Consider the following 20,708-nt stretch of genomic DNA (forward strand, 5'->3'; position numbering starts at 1 on the left):
ATGGCTATAGAGAAACATTTTAGTAGTAGCGATCACAGCACAGCACAAATTTGTTGTGGACAAGGAAAAAAATGACCTGCAGACTGAGAGTAGGCCGATTTTATTAAAATATAGCATGATCTGGCAAAAGGTGAGTGGGAACACCTGCTTGTGGGTAAGTCTCCAATGAGGCGATGGGTCTCCAATGCCATTCAAACAGTAAGTGGGCAGCTGTTCAACATGTATCATTTAAGGGAAAATGGAGCAGCAATAAGTTGAGAGAACCCTGGATGTTGAAGATAATTCAGGACTGGATAAAGCAGAGAAGTAGAGGTTTTAACAAGTCCGAAGGAAGCAATTTAGCTGCAGCCGAGAAGGAATATAGGGAGTGCAAGCTGGAACTGAAGGATGCAATAGAACAACATGAAAAAGGACTTGTGAACTGGATTAGGGAGCATCAGAAGATATTTTACAAACCCATTCAAGGGAAAAGGTTTAATCAGGGAAAGAGTAAGGCCCAGGGGAGAAACAATGTGTGAAGCTACAGGATATTGGTAGGGAGCTAAATGAATAGTTATTTTCAGTCTTCACTCTGGGAAAGGAATGGAATTCAGGAAAAGGATCCTACACAATTTTACATCGGAAATAGAGTTTTTGGAAGCAAGGTCAGGCTTAAAACAAACAAATTGTTGGCCCGGATGAATTACATCCGAGGGCAGGAAATTGCAGAGGCTCTGAGACAAAGTCTTAATTCTTCCCTGGTCACAGGACACTGCCAGAGGACTAGGAGGATGGTTAATGTGGTTCCACTTTTTTAAGAAGGATGGCAGAGATGAACAAGGAAATTACAGACCGATGAATCTCATGTCAGCGGTGGGGAAAATTGGAGAAAAATTTTGAAGGAGCAAATTAATATCCACTTGGAATTCCTGATGAAGGGCTTACGCTGAAACCGTCAATTCACCTGCTCCTCGGATGCTGCCTGACCTGCTGTGCTTTTCCAGCGCCACACTGTTCGACTCTGATCTCCAGCTTCTGCAGTTCCTACTTTCCCCATATCCCGTGAAACCTTTCCTATCTATGTATTTGCCCAAACATCTTCTAAGTGTTGTTAATGTACCCACCTCAAGCAATTCAGTTGGCAGCTCATTCTCAATGCTTACCACCCTCTGTGTAAAAACGTTGCCCCTCAGGTTCCATTTTATTCTTTCCCCTCTAACCTTTCCCCTCTCGATCTCGATTCTTCAACCCTGGGAAAAAGACTGAGTGCCTTTCCTTGCCTCTCATGCTCTTATACTCTATAAGGTCCCGCTCAGTCTCCTACACTCGAGAGAAAAATGTCCCAGCTTGTCCAACCTCTCCTTTTCACTCAGATCGTTGAGTCCTTGGCAACATCCTTGTAAATTTCTTCTGCACTCTTTCCAGTTTAATAACATCCTTCCCACAACAAGGTGACCAAACCTGAACACAATCCTCCAACTATGGCATCACCAACGTCCTGTAGAACTGCAGCACAACTTCACAACTTCTATACTCAATGCCCTGACCGATGAAGGCCAGTGGGCCAAAAGCCTTCTTCACTATCCTGTCTGCCTGTGACTCAACTTTCAGAGAACCGTGTGCCTCAACTCCAAGGTCCCTCTGTTCCACTACACTCCATAAGGCCCTACCATTCACTATGAAACTTCTAACTTCAAAGCTAGACAAAGGGTCAGTGAGACTCAAAACATCTGCTCTTTTTTCTCCTTACAGATGCTGCCAGAGCTGCTGAGATTTTCCAGCATTTTCTCTTAAGGCTGACCTTGTGTCTGCTCCAAATCCACTTTCCTTGCCACTTTCCATACCCTTCAACTCATCGCTCATAATTTGCTTCTCTTCATTCTTCCTTCCAAAATAGACACTTGCACATCTTCCCAAATTGAAGTTTATTAGCTTGACATTTTTTTCACTGACTTAACTATTCTTCATAGCCCTTTGAGATGACATTGTATCCACTTTGTAATTGATGTTTCGCTGTATGTTTGCTTCATGAGCAAATCTAGCAGACCCTGCCTTCTGATCCATGCCAAATATTTACCTTATAAAAGATCTGTGGTCCCAAGTTATCTTCCTGCAGATTTGCTAACCCAAATAACACCCATGAATGCCCACTCCCAGTGTCATTTTAGACAGTGAATTATCTACCCATGCTGATAGACTACAACATCATCCACACTGATCAAACACAACGACAGAGACCATGATGAGGACTGAAATCTGGGGAGGGGGTACTTGAGTCATTGGAGTGAGTTCCATGAGTCATATTCAAGAGTAAGTGAGAAAGAGAGGATGGACAGAGTGAAATAAAAAAATAAAGTGAATTATAATCGTGGGGGGGGGGGGGGGGGGGCTGTTTGGATTTATGTGTGAGGAAAAAGAAAGATAATTTGGTTATAATGGAAGGAAAACAAGTCTCAGTCGAATGTTTCTAAAAGAAAAGGGAAGAATAAATGGATACACATATCAATTTCCAGCATCTGCTTCCATTTGATTTGCATTTTGACTTCCGTGAAGAGAGGTTTATTCTATTTTCATTTTTTAATTAAAGTAAGATGAGATTCGAACCCATTGAGAGGGTTGAGATTTCATGGTAGACTTTTCCTTTCCCCTTATACAGCCAGCACTGTACCTGCTCCGGCCTGGAGCACAACTGCTACTCCAGTTATTCACATGTTGCCAGATTGCATCACTCCTGCTTTTGGTTCTATTTCGAGTCTTTAGACAAACATTTCTCCAGCGAATTCAAATCATTGGAACCTGCCTCTTGGATGCTGCCGGTTGGTTTGCTCATGAATGACTTGAATCATTGATGCAATCGGGTATTTCACCAGGCTCTTGAATTGCTCTCGAAATTTCGACTGAGTAGCCACATAAATAAATGTATTTGTGCAGCAACTTAAATTCCGCAGCATAAATCCAACTCTTTGAAATGTGAATTGTGAGTTGGTGTAATCTCTGGTATTTGCACCAACAGTGTAATAATATAAGAAATGTAAGACATACACCAACCACAGAAGGATGAAGCTGCCCGATATGCTGAAAAGCAAAACTATGGATTTCCTTCTGCTCTTCATCTCAGGGTCAATATGATCCTCTACTTTCCTTCCGCCCCTGAGTCCCTTACGGACTCGACTGGCGACTAAGATGTGTCTGACTGTCAGAGCGTTGAGTAACACAATTAAGGTGAACGGCAGCAATGGGTTTATAATCTTGTCAAACCAATCAAATCCTATCCATCCAGGCTCAGTATAGAAGTTTGGTTTTATGTAACAAAACCATGGGACGTTGTTGATTACTTCACCAGCTTCAAGTGTAAAGTAAAGGGGGACACTTTTTAAACAGAACAGAATACAAGATACTGATAGAACCATCAGGGCTACTTTATCAGTGCAGTAACTTGTTTTCAGCTTTTGGCAACATATAGCCACAAATCGATCAAAGGAGAAAGTGATGGTGAACCAAACAGAACAGTCAGTTGCTGCACACCTCAGGATATTCATAACACTGCATACCGGTGTAATGTATAGAAAAGAACCTGGGACATAATAATAAAGGATACGCCATAGCATGACCTCAGTGATAATGACCAATAGGTCTGCAGATGCCATGGCAATCAGGTACCGAGATGTGCAGGTGCAGAGGCCACACTTTCCCCGGGCAAGAATGATAATCGCCAGTAAATTAACTGTAAAAGAGACAGAAGACAAAACAAAACTGTAACTTATTTAGGAATACACTCTGTAATTGATTCATACAAGAAGTATAGAAATTTGATGCAAAATAAAAGTATAGGATAAATCCACCCTCATCTCTGTTTAATATTATGATACTGATTACAATAAGCAAGGTTAGTGAAGTAAACAATCCAAAATTCCTTACTCACAAGATCATCAAATGGATCAGACCTTGAAAGAGATCAAGTGCTGAATGGAGAATGACCCTGGAAAAGGATTGGAACTAATTCAGAGCCAAATCAATCCCAGGACCATACCAGATCAGATACCATCCAGATCAGAATGCTCCTAGTATTTGGAGTGACTATATTCATATGATTGCAATTTTGTACAAACTGAGATGTGAATATACCTTGGATTGGACATTCTTCTTCAATCAGAACCAGAAATCATCCATCTTGCTGATTTTACACAGGAACACCCCTGATCTGTTCCCCCTATATCCAGATTCCATACATAGTAACATTGAAACATAGGAATTGGGAGTGGGAGTATGCAATTCAGCCCTTTGAATCAACTCCACCTTTTAACATGATCATGTTTAATGTTATCCTGGCCCTAACTCCACTCCCTCTAGCCCTTTATCCCACTTTTCACCAGAAACATGTCTATTTCCTTCTTGTATCTGCCTCGACTGCACTTAGTGAGCTCTGCAGATTTACAATCCTCTGAGAGAAATAGTTACTATTCATACCGATTTTGAACCTACCTCCTCTCACACTATATCTTTTTTGAGACTGTCCTACAAGGGGGAACATCTGTTTAATGTCAACCATATCGATGCCCTTTAGCATTTTATATACTTCAATAAGATCTCCCTCATTCTTCTAAACTCCAGTGAGGATAAACCCGAGCGGTTCAACTGTTTCTCTTATGACAGCCCTTTTTCCCCTGGAATCAACATTGTAAACCTCCTCTGAACTGCCTCCTGTGCCACCATATCCTTCCTCAGGTACGGAGACCAATTCTGGACACAATATTCCAGGTGTGGTCTCATCAATGCCTCATAAAATTGCAACCACACTTCTTTAGTTTTATAATGCTCTCTTTTTGCAATAAGTGCCAGGATTCCAATTGTCTTTCTTATTGTATGGTGTACCTGCATATCCACTTGCTGTGTTGCTTGCACAAAGATGCCCAGATCCCTCTGCACTGACAAACTTTGAATCTGCTTCCCATTTAAATAATAACTTGCCAGGATCATTGTCTGGCCACAATGGTTAATCTCTCACATTAACCTCCATTGGCCAGATTTAGCCTATTCTCCTAGCCTCTCAATGTACACCTGTAAATGCTTTACCTCCTCATTACAGCTTACTTTCCTACCTATTTTCGTATAAGTCACGAATTTTGCTGTTATTGAGTCGTAATCATCCAGTACGGGAACAGACCTTACGGTCCAATTCGTTTGTGCTTACAAAGTTTCCCTGCATTTGGTTTTTCCTATGCATGTACCAATCCAAATATCTTTTAAATGTTGTAACCATACCTGCATCACCCACTTCCTCCAGCAGTTCATTCCACATATAAATCACTCACTTTGTGAAAAACCTGCCCTTCAGGTTCCTTTTAAATCTTTCCTCTCTCACCTTAAAGTTCTCTCCAGTTTTGAACTCCCCTATCGCATGGAAAAGACCAATTCACTTTATCGATGTTCTTCATGATTTTATAAGCCTCTACAAGGTCACCCCTCAACCTCCTAAGCTCCAGTGAAAATAGTCCCAGCTAATCCTGTCTCTCCTGATAACTCAAACCCTCCAGTCCTGATAGCGTTCTGATAAATATTCTCATTACCCACTCCAATTTAATAATATCATTCCTACAGCAGGGTGACTAGAACTGCACACAGTATCTCAAATGTGACCTGAACAACATTTTGCAATATAAAGCCCCAACTCCTAAACTCAATGGTTTGAGCAATGAATGCGCGTGTGCCAAATATCTTCTGAGATGCAACTTTCAATGAACTATGTTCCTGAATCCCAAAATGTCTCTGTTCTATAACACTCCCCAGACCCTAAATATCAGACTCAGTTTTGAATAGGTTCAAGTCTGGGACATCTGCAGTAGAGCATTTCAAAAATGTACACGCTTTGAATGAAGAAATTTCTCCTTATCTAAATCCTAAACCAGTAACCCTTTATCTCGAGACTGTGCTATTGTGCTTTGGAATTCCCTGTCAGTGCAATACAGGGGAACCTCGATTATCAGAAGGACACGGGCAGAGGGTATTTCATTCGGATAATCAAATGCCGGATAACACAGTTTAGCCAAGCATAAGGACCTTGCGATCTTGTTTGGATAATTCAGAATTCAGATAATCGAATGCTGGGTAATTGAGCTTCCTTTGTAACCCCTCACATTCTGTCAAGCTCCTTCTGGATCCAATTTATTTATCCTCTTATGATTAGATTAGATTACATTACAGTGTGGAAACAGGCCCTTCGGCCCAACAAGTCCACACTGACCCGCCGAAGCGCAACCCACCCATACCCCTACATTTACCCCTTACTTACCTAACACTACGGGCAATTCACCTGACCGGCACATCTTTGGACTGTGGGAGGAAACCGGAGCACCCGGAGGAAACCCACACAGACACGGGGAGAACGTGCAAACTCCACACAGTTAGTCGCCTGAGGCGGGAATTGAACCCGGGTCTCTGGCGCTGTGAGACAGCAGTGCTAACCACTGTGCCACCATGCTGCCCATAAGGATCGATCATATTAAGGATCATCTCATCACAAGAACCAAATTAGTGAACAATCTGTGGTACCTTCATCAATGGAAATGTATCCTTCCATGGATAGAGACCGAACTACACACAGTATTTTCCTGACAATAACTATTAGGTTAACTGGTCTAGAATTTCCTTGCTTTCCCATTTTCTACATCTTTCAATAGCAGTGTTACATTTGGCAACTTCCAAGTTGCAAGGGTTGTTCCGGAATCTGTGAATGTCAGTGATTGAATGGGGTGCAAGAGAGACTGAATGTTGAAACTCATCATGTCGCAAGAAGATTGGGGCAATTGAATATTTCATATTTGCATCTGAATGAACAAGTGCATCCTCACATCAGCATGACTGGAATGGGGCACATATGGGAAATGTGGTAAATGGTAGAATTGTAGAATCATATAGATATATAGTGCAGGCGAGGCCTTTCAGCCCATCCAGTTTGTGCCATCAAACAACGTTATGACTTGCTAATGCTTTTTCATACTTTTTCCACACTGGGCTCATAGCTTCGAATGTTATGACATTTATCCAAGATTTTTTTGCAAGTGGTGAGGCTACCATCTCAACTATTCTCCCAGGCAAGGCATTCCAGATTCCCGCCACACTTTAGGTGAGAAGTACTTTTCCTCAAATCGCCTCTAAACTTTCTGCCTTTCACTTCAAAATGATGCTGCCTTGTTATCTATTCACCCTGTCCATGCCTCTCATAATCTCATCCACCTCTATCAGGAACCCCCTCTCCCCCCCCCCCACCGAAACTTTCTCTGCTCCAGAGAAAGCTGCGTGAGCTTAACCGATCTCTTTTGTTTTGGGAAATGTTCCAACTGAGACAACACCCTGGGGCATCTCCTTTGCACTCCCCTGCCCCCCAGTGCAATCACATCCTTCCTATAGTGTGGAGCCAGAACTGCACATAATACTCTAGGCTGTGACCTCAACAAAGTTCGGTACAGCTCCAGCATGGTCTCCCTGCTCTTATAATTTATGCCGCTAATGATCAAGGCAAGTTTCCCGTGTGCTTTCTTCAGGTAGCCTGTTAGCCTGTCCTGCTACTTTCAGGGATCTATGAACCAGCACCCCAAGATCCCTTTGTTCCTCTGAGCTTCCTGGTATCCCAACATTCATTTAATGCTCCCTTGCATTTTCCCTTCTTCACAAGTGCATTGCTTCAGGTTTCAGAATCCTTGCTCAGGTTTACCTCCCATCTGCCACTGTTCTCCCCATCTGACCATTCTTTTTATATCTTCTTATAATCTAGCACCTTCCTCCTTACTGTCAATCACAAGGTCATCATTCGTGCCATTGTGAACTTACTTAGAATCCTCCAACATTCACCTTTTCAGAATTTATGAATATCACAAACAATAAGGAATTCAACAATGATCCCTGTGTGTGCCATTGCAGACTGACACCAGTCACACAAAGAGTTCTCTACCACACTCTGTCTCCTGTACAAAGCTAATGTTGGGTCCAGCTTGTCAATTCACCCGATACCATGAGTTTTTCCTTCCTTCCCAGGTTCCCATGTTGGATCTTGTCAACAATATTGCTAAAATCCATAAAACCAACACCAACAACCCTACCCTCATCTCCTATACCATTTCACTAGATTTGTTAAGCATGACTTCTATCAGAAAAAGCCACGCTGACTATCCCTGATTAAACCTTGCCTCTCCAAATGGCGATTAATTTTCACCTTCACTATCTTCCGCAATAGGTTTGCTGCCATCAATGTTCGACTCATTGGTATCTAGTTCCCTCGTCTATCTCTTTGACCCTCCTTATAAAGGGGATGACATGAACTGGCCCCCAACCCTCTAGCGTCTACACTGTGGACAGAGATGATTTGTACATTTGATTCAGGGCCCCCTCTAATTTCAATCTTGATCAACCCCAACATCCTGTAGATACAACTTGTCCATATTGCCGATTCTAAATCTACCAAAACCTCCAATCCTTCCTTGCTTCTTAAATCAGTCTGCTCCAGAAGGTCACAGTCCATCTTCTCAAATTCTGTATTTTCACCCTCCTTCTCCCAAATAAAGGCAGATGTAAAGCATTAATTTAACAATCGACCAGCGTCCTCTGGCTTCATGCATAGATTACCACCTTGGTCCATAATAGACCCTAATCCTCCCATGCTTATTCTTTCTTCTTGACCTACTTGTACAACATCTTGCCCACCAGTGTTTTCTCTAACCCCTCTTTGCTCTCCTGATTACTTTCTTCAGTTCCTCTTGCATTTTCTATACTCCTCTCGGACCTGTGTTACTTTGCTTTCATTGTACACGTTACACATTATTTCCTTTCTATCTATTCCTGAATATTCTTAGACATCAGTGTTTCTCTGCGCTTGTTGTTCTTATATTTTACCCAAATAGGGATCTGTACCACTGTCTTTGACGTGATGAATGCCTCACACTGCACTCCTGTAGATTTACCCCCAAGTAGCTCTTCCCAGCCTAGATGTGAGATTGTGCTGTATTTTAATAAAACCTGCCTTAACCAATCCAAATGCTACCTCCCCTCCTATTTGTGCAGAATATCTTTCTGCTTTTCCTTAACAAACTTAAAATGAATGGTGTTGTGGCTGCTAACGGTGAAATGTTCCCCTACTGTCACATTGAACACCTTTCATGTTTAACTCCCTCAAATTAGGTCCAGCTCTGCGCTTTCCCCATAGAGGGCCATCTACACATTGGTATAAAAAGTTCTCCTGTATAAATTTCAAGAAACTTACCTCTAATCCTGTTATACTATGATTATCTCTTTTAATATTAAGCGAGTTGAAACTCTTTAATACAATTACACAATCATTATATTTATTTTCTGTGTCAGAAATTATTAATGTCCCAAAAAAAATTACAGAAAAGCTTTACAAGGATGTTGCCAGGGTTGGAGGATTTGACCTTCAGGGAGAGGCTGAATAGGCTGGGGCTGTTTTCCCTGGAGCATCGGAGGCTGAGGAGTGACCTTATAGAAGTTTATAAAATCATGAGGTGCATGAATAGAGTAAATAGACAAGGTCGTTTCCCTTGATGGGGTAGTCCAGAACTAGAGGGCAAAAGTCAACTGGATGCGTACATGAATAGGAAGGGTTTGGATATTGACCAAGTGCTGGCAAATGGGACTTGAGTAGGTAAAGATATCTGGTTGGCATGGATGAGTTGGACCGAAGGGTCTGTTTCCATGTTGTACATCTCTATGGCTCTAAGACTGAAGTGAATAGCCCTGATTAAATTAAACTCTCCATTCAGTGACACTCCCAGTACATGGTCAATCACTACAGTCAGACCTGCTCCAAATGGCTGAATGGTCATCACTCTAGATTAGATTCTCTATAGTGTGGAAACAGGCCCTTCGGCCCAACAACTCCCTCCGAAGAGAAAGCCACCCAAACCCATTCCCCTACCCTATATTTATCACTGACTAACACTGTGGGCAAATTAACATGACTAATTCACCTGATCTGCACATCTTTGGACTGTGGGGTGAAACCGGCACACCTGAAGGAAACCCACACAGACACAGGGCGAATGTGCAACCTCCACACAGGCAGGTGGAAATCGAACGCTGGTGCTGTGAGGCAGCAGTGCTAACCACTGAACCACCATGCCGCCCGCTGGTTATTCCTGGTGAGAGACCTTCCCAGCGATAACTTCATTCAAAGCATTGCTGAGGTTTATAAAACAGTACAACATCTCTCCTCAAGGCAATGAACTGTTGTGAGAACATAGGATCAACACACATAATGTTTGTTAGGAAATGAGGTAACTTAATGAAATAATCTCGATAATCCAGTACACTTCAGTCACCAATATAATGTCACAGACTGGGTGACTTTAGAAAGGTGCTTAGCAGATTAATACATGACAAGAACAAGTACAGAATAACACAATGACCAGTTCAGATACAAACTTATAGAATAGCAATTGTAATATCCACTTACCAGGAACACCAATAATAACAAGGATCAGGTAGTATATTTTCACTATACTGTCAATTGGATAATGCATTTTCTACATGAAGTGATCTCTCAGTCTGCGAGGTCGGCAGTCAGTTTGCATTGAACCCTGTGTGATTGCATTTGATGCCATTTCATTTATATACTGTGGGAACTCCATGGGGATATTCAGGTTGCAACATCTTTCTAAGCATTTATTTTAAATTAGACACAAATCATTGAAGCAGTTAATTTTCTATATGTAAGATATACAGAATAGGATAGGACATATTTGGCAACGCAGTTCACTTGGATAATTCAGATCACAATTGTGAACTAAAGCAAAATGTGATGTTTTGTTCCCCCAAAAATCCAGCTTCTCTCAAACACAATCAGCACAATACCCAGATCAACCATTTTTCTCAGTGATGTCATCCCCTCAACTCTAAACACTGCAACATTAAGTGAGAATGTCTCAGCCCTGAAGATTCGACGCCATTCTCAGATGAAGCTGTCCTCTTTCATCATGGTTAGGTGACAACAATGGATCCCAGAGATCATGTTTGCAACTGTTAGAACATGTGAAATTAGTTCTACCCCACAGACTGATACAGCATTTTAACCTGATGCATAAGCTTGTTTAAATCTTTACATTTTAAAATGAATGTAACACCTCCAGTAATAACCCTCACATCGCACAATCTTGAAATAAAAAGGTACACTTTATACAATTTTTCCAACTGATACAACTGCCTCAATTTGGTACAGCTTCTCCAATTGATGAAGACATTTCAACATATACCAGTACTCAGAACTAATTCTATCTACAATGTGGAGGGACTAGTTAATTGTATACTCTTCTGTTACATCAACTTCCATCCTCCTCTCTATCAGAAAATACCTTCAATCGATCTATTGATTCTGAGTCAACTTCACACCTGCATGAGTGGGAGGGTACATGAGTGTGAGGGTGGTATGTGATAATCAGCAAAAGGTTCCCTTGTCCCCAACCCATGGTTCATCTGATGCCAGGTGACTTCGTTGGCCCCAGAGTCATTTCTGAGCATCTGTCCCCCATTGACATTATACCATTGTGCTGTCACCTGTGCTAGGTCTTTCCTGCCACTGGAACAGGACATACTCAAGGACGGTGACGTGATGGTGCTGTCTGGGACATTGTGAGGGACGGGTTTAGAGTATGGAAGATGGAATATGGTAGGGGAGATAAGAATGATTGAAGCAAAAATGGATGTTAAAGATCCAAATGTTGGTGCAGAGAAAATAAGGGCTTGAAGCAAATAGGTCAGACGTCCAAAATAAAGGTGGAAGAAATATCGAAAAGACATGGCTTAAAGTATTATATCTGATTGGATGGAGTTTCCTGACTAAGTTTGATGAATCAGCAATACAAGTAGTTGGACATGTGTGTATTGATTTTCGGGATTCACAAGTGCAGTTACCTAATGTAGGCAGTGGACAGTTTGTAAGTAATTTTCTCATAGTTTATTGAGTTTATTAAGAAGCAGCAGTTTAGACATGATAGGTTCGTAAATTAGATACAAAAAGTAGACAACCGTGCCAATTGTGGATTGTTCACTGATATCAGAGGACTAACAGGCTCTTGCTGCAGAATATTTCAGTCTCATTAAATTGTTGGGGGCATCTTTCTCCTGACTATCAGGGGTGTGTGTGAACTCTTCCCTTGGTCATCCTCCTCTCCTTTTGGTCAGTCTTCCACCGGGCTGGTGATGCCTGATCAATGAAGACTTTCCAATGAGAACTGCTGCCTACTGGGTGTGCTTGATGAGAAATGCCCCCTTTGTTCCTCAGTCTATTCTATTCTTTCTCCCTTCTCCAGCATTTATTTGACTCAGTCCTTCCCCAGCACAGAATATTTCACCTTAAAGCTCTTGGCTCCTGCATGGATTTCCCAGCATAATTTGGTTTTTGTAACTTCCTTGTCCCCAGTGCAGAATTGATCCAGCCCCTACAGCCTTCCCCTTGTAGCACATATCCTGAGGCCTCCTCTCTGTGCCTGGCCCTCATTGTTCTTATTTCTCAGGGCAGGTTATTTTCTCTGTGTCAATTACCTGTGCCAATTGTCATAGAGCAGCCATTCATGATGTTGGATGATCATTATCCCCTTGCCTGTCTTCATCTGAGAGTTAGTCCACCATTCTTTCTAAGAACAAATACTTCCTTTTTTCATAAACAGCTCCTTAATAGGAGGGTGTGTTTAGCACCAAGTGATTTGTTGATGGTAGCTCAACGGGCATCATGATGTCTGTGCTTCTTTTTGTTATTCCTCCCTTTGTATTTGTATGCTAGAAATTTGGAAAGCTGAGCACCGCTATACTTTCTGTGTAATAATTCAGGAGGTCTCTCTGGAAAGCAACATCATTCATTGTTGAACACAAAGATAGAGCCACTACTCGTGACTTGCACAGCCTAGTCCATGACCAGGGCGCAGTTTTGTAGACCCATCTCTTCATCTGCTTTCTGACAATATCGAATCAATCTGTTTAGGGATGTCATTACACTCCTCTGAAGCAAGTGGGACCTATATTCCGGGGGGAAGAGAAAGTGAAAGTGACAGGGAGTATGGAGTTAAATGGAAAGATAAGCGGCAGGATAGCATATGTGCAGGCAGATTTAAACTTGAGACAGACAGGGAATGCAGCAAAAAGGAAGGATAACTTAGGACATCTTATGACTTCCAATATCTCTAATGATAAGAAAGTTAACATTAAGGCACTTTACCTGAATGCTCGTAGCATTCATAACAAAGCAGACGAACTAATGGCACAGATCATCGTGAATGATTATGATGTGGTAGGCATCACAGAGACATGATTACAGGGGGGTCAGGACTGGCAGTTAAACATCCAAGGGTTTTCAACTTATCGAAAAGACAGGGAGGTGGGCAGAGCGGGCGGGGTTGCCTTGTTAGTTAAGAACAAAATTAAATCTATGGTGCTGAATGACATAGCGTCGGATGATTTGGAGTATGTGTGGGTGGAATTGAGGAACCACAAAGGCAAAAAAAAACCATAGTGGGAGTTATGTACAGACCTCCTAACAGTGGTCAGGACCAGGGACGCAACATGCACCGGGAAATAGAGAAGGCATGTCAGAAAGGCAAGGTCACCTTCAATATGCAGGTGGACTGGGTAAATAATGTTGTCAGTGGATCCAAAGAAAGGGAATTCATGGAATGCTTACAGGATGGCTTTTTGGAACATGGAGCCCACAAGGGAGCAGGCTATTCTGGACCTAGTGCTATGTAATGAACCAGACTTTATAAAAAATCTTAAAGTAAGGGAACACTTAGGAAGCAGCGATCATAATATGGTAGAGTTCAGTCTGCAGTTTGAAAGAGAGAAGGCATGTAATGGTGTTAGGGTTAAATAAAGGTAATTATGAAGGCATGAGAGAGGAACTGACGAAAATAGACTGGAAGCGGAGCCGAGCAGGGAAGACAGTAGAGCAAAAATGACAGGAGTTTGTGGGTAAAATTGAGGACACTGTACAGAGGTTCATCCCCAAGAAGAGAAAGATTATCCGGGGAGGGATTAGACAGCCATGGCTGACAAAGGAAGTCAGGAAATCTATCAAAGAAAAAGAGAGAGCCTATAAAGTGGCCAAGAGCACTGGGAAATCAGAAGATTGGGAAGGCTACAAAAACAAACAGAGGATAACAAAGAGAGAAATAAGGAAGGAGAGGATCAAGGTAGGCTAGCCAGTAATATTAGAAATGATAGTAAAAGTTTCTTTCAATACATAAGAAACAAACGACAGGCAAGAGTAGACATTGGGCCACTTCAAACTGATGCTGGAAGCCTAGTGATGGGAGATAAGGGAATAGCAGGAGAACTTAATAAGTACTTTGTGTCAGTCTTCACATTGGAAGACAGGAGTAATATCCCAACAATTAAAGGGAGTCAGGGGGCTGAGTTGAGTATGGTTGCCATTACAAAAGAGAAAGTGCTAGAAAAGCTAAAAGGTCTTAAAATTGATAAATCTCCTGGCCCTAGAGTTCTGAGGGAGGTGGCTGAGGAAATAGCGGAAGCATTGGTTGAGATCTTTCAAAAGTCACTGGAGTCAGGGAAAGTCCCGGATGATTGGAAGATCGCTGTTGTAACCCCCTTGTTCAAGAAAGGATCAAGGCAAAAGATGGAAAATTATGGGCCAATTAGCCTAACCTTGGTTGTTGGTAAAATTCTAGAATCCATCATTAAGGATGAGGTTTCTAAATTCTTGGAAGAGTAGGGTCGGATTAGAACAAGTCAACATGGATTTACTAAGGGGAGGTCATGCCTGACAAACCTGTTGGAGTTCTTTGAAGAGGTGACAAGTAGGTTAGACCGGGGAAACCCAGTGGATGTGGTCTACCTAGACTTCCAAAAGGCCTTTGATAAGGTGCCCCACGGGAGGCTGCTGAATAAGGTGAGGGCCCATGGTGTTCGAGGTGAGCTACTGGTATGGATTGAGGATTGGCTGTCTGACAGGAGGCAGAGAGTTGGGATAAAAGGTTCTTTTTGGGAATGGCAGCCGGTGACAAGCGGTGTCCCACAGGGTTCAGTGTTGGGGCTGCAGCTGTTCACATTATATATTAATGATCTGGATGAAGGGACTGGGGGCATTCTAGCGAAGTTTGCCGATGATACAAATTTAGGTGGACAGGCAGGTAGTACTGAGGCAGTGTGGAGGCTGCAGAAGGATCTAGACAGTTTGAAGGAGTGGTCCAGGAAATGGTTGATGGAATTCAATGTGAGCAAATGCAAGGTCTTGCACTTTGGAAAAAAGAATAGAAGCATGGATTACTTTCTAAATGGTGAGAAAATTCGTAAAGCCAAAGTACAGAGGGATCTAGGAGTGCTAGTTGAGGATTCTCTAAAGGTAAACATGCAGGTTGAGTCCATGATTAAGAAAGCGAATGCAATGTTGTCAATTATCTCAAGAGTGTTGGAATATAAAAGCACTGTTGTGCTACTTAGACTTTATAAAGCTCTGGTTAGGCCCCATTTGGAGTACTGTGTCCAGTTTTGGTCCCCACACCTCAGGAAGGACATACTGGCACTGGAGCGTGTCCAGTGGAAATTCACACGGATGATCCCTGGAATGGTAGGTCTAACATATGAGGAATGGCTGAGGATCCTGGGATTGTATTCATTGGAGTTTAGAAGATTAAGGGGAGATCTAATAGAAACTTACAAGATAATACATGGCTTGGAGAGGGTGGACGTTAGGCGAGGAGACTAGGACACGTGGACACAGCCTTAGAATTAGAGGGGGTAAATTCAGAACAGAAATGCGGAGACATTTCTTCAGCCAGAGAGTGGTGGGCCTGTGGAATTCATTGCCACAGAGTGCAGTGGAGGCTGGGACGCTAAATGTTTTCAAGGCAGAAATTGATAAATTCTTGATGTCACAAGGAATTAAGGGCTACGGGAAGAATGCGGGTAAGTGGAGTTGAAATGCCCATCAGCCATTGAATGGTGGAGTGGACTCGATGGGCCGAATGGCCTTACTTCCGCTCCTATGTCTTATGGTCTTATGGTCTTATGGAACCCATACTCAACAGGATCTGTGGGGGGAGATTAGCCTATGGCCTTGTCAAAAGTTATCATGGCTATGTCTAACCTAATACATATCAACAATGTGCTCTCTCAATCTCCAAATCTCCAAAGAAATCAACCCAAGTCTGTCCAGTCTCTTTTTGTAATTAGATCTCCCAGGGCAGGCAGCATCCTGGTCATTTCCTCTGCCCTGAAGCTCTTCAACCATGTCGTGAAACAAACTCGGTACCACAGCCACATTTGCTTCCTCAGTGCATGCCTCCGTAACCAACTCATCCCACACGGACTCCGGACCACCTTTAAACCAGCAGAGTTTGGACCCGAACAGGACCAACAGTACAGACTACAGATTTAAAAATTCCTAGAGGCATGGCATTCATCCACAAACTCCATCAACAAACACATCGACCTGGACCCAATATACCAACCACTACAGCGGACAGCTGAAACTGACAATCGGAAGCAGCAGGGACAGACCACTATAAACACCGGAGGAAACATCAAAGAAGTGCTTCGCAGGAGGCTCCCAAGCACTGATGATGTCGCCGAGCCAGGGGACGAAATGTTTGCAACAAAAACTTCCAGCTCGGCGAACAGAACCACAGCAACGAGCACCCGAGCTACAAATCTTCACACAAACTTTGAAGATTCAAAAACACCAACAACAGTTCTCCTTCAAGGTCCTCCACTCCATGCTTGCAGCAATGCGCCGGCACCTAACCTCTCTACAGTCTGCCCTGCCTCAGCTGAGGGCCACACTCTCTCAGAATTGCAAAGGACCCACTCTGTGCTACATCCTCAGGAGAATTCATACTCTCAACAAACAGTATTTCAACTCCATCTCAAACATCGAACAATTCTTCCATCGCCTCTGCCTCCGAGCTTACTTTCACAATCAGGACTCCCGCCCACCTTCCGAGGACCCCTTCGCCCACCTCCAACACACTGACTCCACCTGGATACCCCGCGCTGGCCTATTACCTGCCCTCGACCTCTTCATTTCCAACTGCCGCCGGGACATTAACCGCCTCAACCTGCCGACCCCCCTCCCCCACTCCAACCTCTCACCCTCACAACGCGCAGCCCTCCAATCCCTTTGCTCTAATCCCAACCTCACCATTAAGCCAGCGCAGTGGTAGTCTGGCGCACTGACCTCTACACCGCTGAAGCCAAACGCCAACTCGAGAACACCTCTTCCTACTGCCCTCTCGACCATGACCCCAACCCCCATCACCAAATCATCATCTCCCAGGCCATTCAGAACCACATCACCTCAGGAGATCTCCCACCCACAGCTTCCAACCTCATAGTCCTGGAACCTTGCACTGCCCGGTTCTACCTCCTTCCCAAGATCCACAAGCCTGACCACCCTGGCTGACCCATTGTCTCGGCATGGTCCTGCTCCACTGAACTCATCTCTACCGACCTCGACACTGTCCTATCCCCCCGAGTCCAAAAACTCCCCACATACATTCGGGACACCACCCACGCCCTCCACCTCCTCCAAGACTTCCGTTTCCCCGGCCCCCAACGCCTCATCTTCACCATGGATATCCAATCCCTCTACACCTCCATCCGCCATGACCAGGGCCTCCAAGCCCTCTGTTTTTTTCCTCTCCAGGCGTCCAACAGTACCCTTCCACCGACACTCTCATTCGTTTGGCCGAACTGGTCCTCACCCGTAACAATTTCTCCTTTGAATCCTCCCACTTCCTCCAGACGAAAGGGGTAGCCATGGGCACACGTATGGGCACCAGCTATGCCTGTCTCTTTGTTGGCTACGTAGAACAGTTGATCTTCCGTAATTACACCTGCACCACTCCCCACCTCTTCCTCCGCTACATTGATGACTGCATTGGCGCCATCTCATGCTCCCGCGAGGAGGTTGAGCAATTCATCAACTTCACCAACACACCTTAAATTTACCTGGACCATCTCTGACACCTCCCTCCCCTTCCATTAGTGACGACTGACTTGACACTGACATTTTTTTACAAACCCACCGATTCCCACAGCTACCTGGATTACACCTCTTCCCACCCTATCTCTTCCAAAAATGCCATCCCGTATTCCCAATTCCTCCGCCTCCGCCGTATCTGCTTCCAAGAGGACCAGTTCTGCCATAGAACACACCAGATGGCCTCCTTCTTTAGAGACCGCAATTTCCCTTCCCACATGGTTAAAGATGCCCTCAAACGCATCTCGCCTACATTCCGCACCTCCGCCCTCAGACCCCACCCCTCCAACCCTAACAAGGACAGAACGCCCCTGGTGCTCACCTTCCACCCGACAAACCTTTGCATAAACCAAATCATCCGCCGACATTTCCGCCACCTCCAAAAAGACCCCACCACCAGGGATATATTTCCCTCCCCACCCCTTTCTGCCTTCCGCAAAGACCGTTCCCTCCATGACTACCTGGTCAGGTCCACGCCCCCCTACGATCCACCCTCCCATCCTGGCACTTACCCCTGCCACCGCAGGAACTGTAAAACCTGTGCCCACACCTCCTCCCTCACCTCTATCCAAGGCCCTAAAGGAGCCTTCCATATCCATCAAAGTTTTACTTTCACATCCACTAATATCATTTATTGTATCCGTTGCTCCCGATGCGGTCTCCTCTACATTGGGGAGACTGGGCGCCTCCTAGCAGAGCACTTTAGGGAACATCTCCGAGACACTCGCACCAATCAACCAAACCGCCCCGTGGCCCAACATTTCAACTCCCCCTCCCACTCTGCTGAGGACATGGAGGTCCTGGGCCTCCTTCACCACCGCTCCCTCACCACCAGATGCCTGGACGAAGAACGCGTCATCTTCCGCCTCGGAACACTTCAACCCCAGGGCATCAATGTGGACTTCAACAGCTTCCTCATTTCCCCTTCCCCCACCTCATCCTAGTTTCAAACTTCCAGCTCTGCACTGTCCCCTGGACTTGTCCAGACTTGTCCGACCTGCCTAGCTCCTTTTCCACCTATCCACTCCACCCTCTCCTCCCTGACCTATCACCTTCATCTCCTCCCCCACTCACCCATTGTACTCTATGCTACTTACTCCCCACCCCCAACCTCCCCTAGCTTATCTCTCCATGCTTCAGGCTCTCTACCTTTATTCCTGATGAAGGGCTTTTCCCCGAAACGTCGATTTCGCTGCTCGTTGAATGCTACCTAAATTGCTGTGCTCTTCCAGCACCACTGATCCAGAATCTGGTTTCCAGCATCTGCAGTTATTGTTTTTACCTCAGCATCCTGATAGATCCCCTGTCTCCTCTCTCCAGTGCAATCACGTCTTCATTATTATGTGGATCCCAGACAGCTCATAATCGTCTAGCTCCATTTTATATAAGCAACATTTTATACTATTCCATTCCAGTGAGCTGACAGAAAGTGAGATCTCAGTGACTGGAATACAAAAAAAGTAAATCTTTATTTGTGGAACAATATGAGAGCAACAAACCATTGTAATTCTGCAGAGAAGTACTTGCTTCCTTCTGTGTAATTTTAGATTGTGATGCTACAACAATCAAATTCCCCGCTAGCATTCACTCACAAATTACTAATGTTTTACTCATAGCATTTTGAGGAAAGGACATGAAGGAAAACTAAAAATGTGGAGTAACTGAAGTGTTTTTGATCATTTACATAATGCATGTAATGTGCATGTTGCAAATAAGATGGGGATATATTTATCACAAATGACACATTCATTTATTTTCAGAAGGATGATATGTGTGAAAAGTGTAGAAAATCCATGAAACCTATTGCTGATATGACGCACAAAAGTTCTGAACAGGTACTAACTGAATGTCCTTTATAGTCAGCTTCTACAGGAGTTTATTGTACAGAGGCTTACAAATTGAAAAAGAGGGTAGTTCACAAATCCAACAAATTGATGCACTTCCTTCATGTTCGTTGGCCACCTCTTCTCTGAATCTCGAAATACTTTTCCTCTGTTATCTTCAGTCCCATGTTCTGTTTTAGCTTGTTCTCTGTTTCTCTTCGTAACCACAGACTATTAGATCATCCACGATTCATTCCATTCTGGCAGATCATTGATTATTTCAGGCTGCCTGCAGAAATGCTCATCCAGAGCAATGGTAATGCACATTGTTACAATGTGGAGGTCGAACGCCTCTGCTAACTCAAGCCAAAACACCCAGGAAAGCTTTTCTCATCTCGTAATCTGTTAAAATCAGAATCAGTGAAAGTAAACCCCTGACTTCCACTGTTTAAAGAAAAAAATAACAATTTATTATTCAAACTCTAACAATGAACACCACACAAAAACTATTAATAAATCTGAGCCCCCCATTTCTTAACTATTTACTATCTGACCTCAATAACATAATTATTAAACATTACATTAATTTAATCTGAAGTCCACACAGTCTCTCATGCTGTCTTTCTTCCAGTCTTCCGAAACTGTTACTTCGTTCTGTCCATCTCATTCTGCTGTCTTCTCCCTGGGTCATCTCTTTACTTTTTACTGCTTTTACAGGAAAACATGCCTTTTGATAGACAGTGCCTTCTGAGATTTCTTTGAGAGCAAGATGCTTTAATTTCTTCAGATGACAGTTGCACGACTGTCGTTGCTCTGACCAATTTTCAAAATGCTCTTGTATTTTATGCCCCCAACGTCATTGGTCCAATGCTGTCAACACATTAAATTCAAACTCAATTGGTTTTTGGTGCCCT

The 20,708-nt window shown here is 43.6% G+C and overlaps 1 protein-coding gene across 1 annotated transcript; it reads right to left on the reverse strand.

Annotated features, from left to right (window-relative positions):
• Window positions 1-2,765: 2,765 nt before the first annotated feature.
• LOC148148680 (putative G protein-coupled receptor 139) lies at window positions 2,766-10,517 on the reverse strand. The gene is made up of 2 exons (XM_087992420.1): window positions 10,442-10,517; window positions 2,766-3,703 (listed from the first exon to the last, which is right to left on the reverse strand). Exons 1-2 carry the CDS (start codon window positions 10,506-10,508, stop codon window positions 2,766-2,768), a joined length of 1,005 nt encoding a protein of 334 aa, XP_087848546.1. The 5' UTR covers window positions 10,509-10,517.
• Between the last annotated feature and the right edge of the window lie 10,191 nt (window positions 10,518-20,708).

This window comes from Chiloscyllium plagiosum, unplaced genomic scaffold, assembly GCF_037043375.1.
Source record: "Chiloscyllium plagiosum isolate Xiang-an unplaced genomic scaffold, Cpla_swu_hap1 HiC_scaffold_12, whole genome shotgun sequence".
Classification (NCBI taxonomy): domain Eukaryota; kingdom Metazoa; phylum Chordata; class Chondrichthyes; order Orectolobiformes; family Hemiscylliidae; genus Chiloscyllium; species Chiloscyllium plagiosum.

Excerpts from the sequence above, each read along its gene's own strand:
- LOC148148680 (XM_087992420.1), bottom strand. The coding sequence starts at position 10,508 with ATGCATTATCCAATTGACAGTATAGTGAAAATATACTACCTGATCCTT. Across the intron at positions 3,704-10,441 it reads TGTTATTATTGGTGTTCCTG|TTAATTTACTGGCGATTATC; the intron begins GTAAGTGGATAT and ends TCTCTTTTACAG.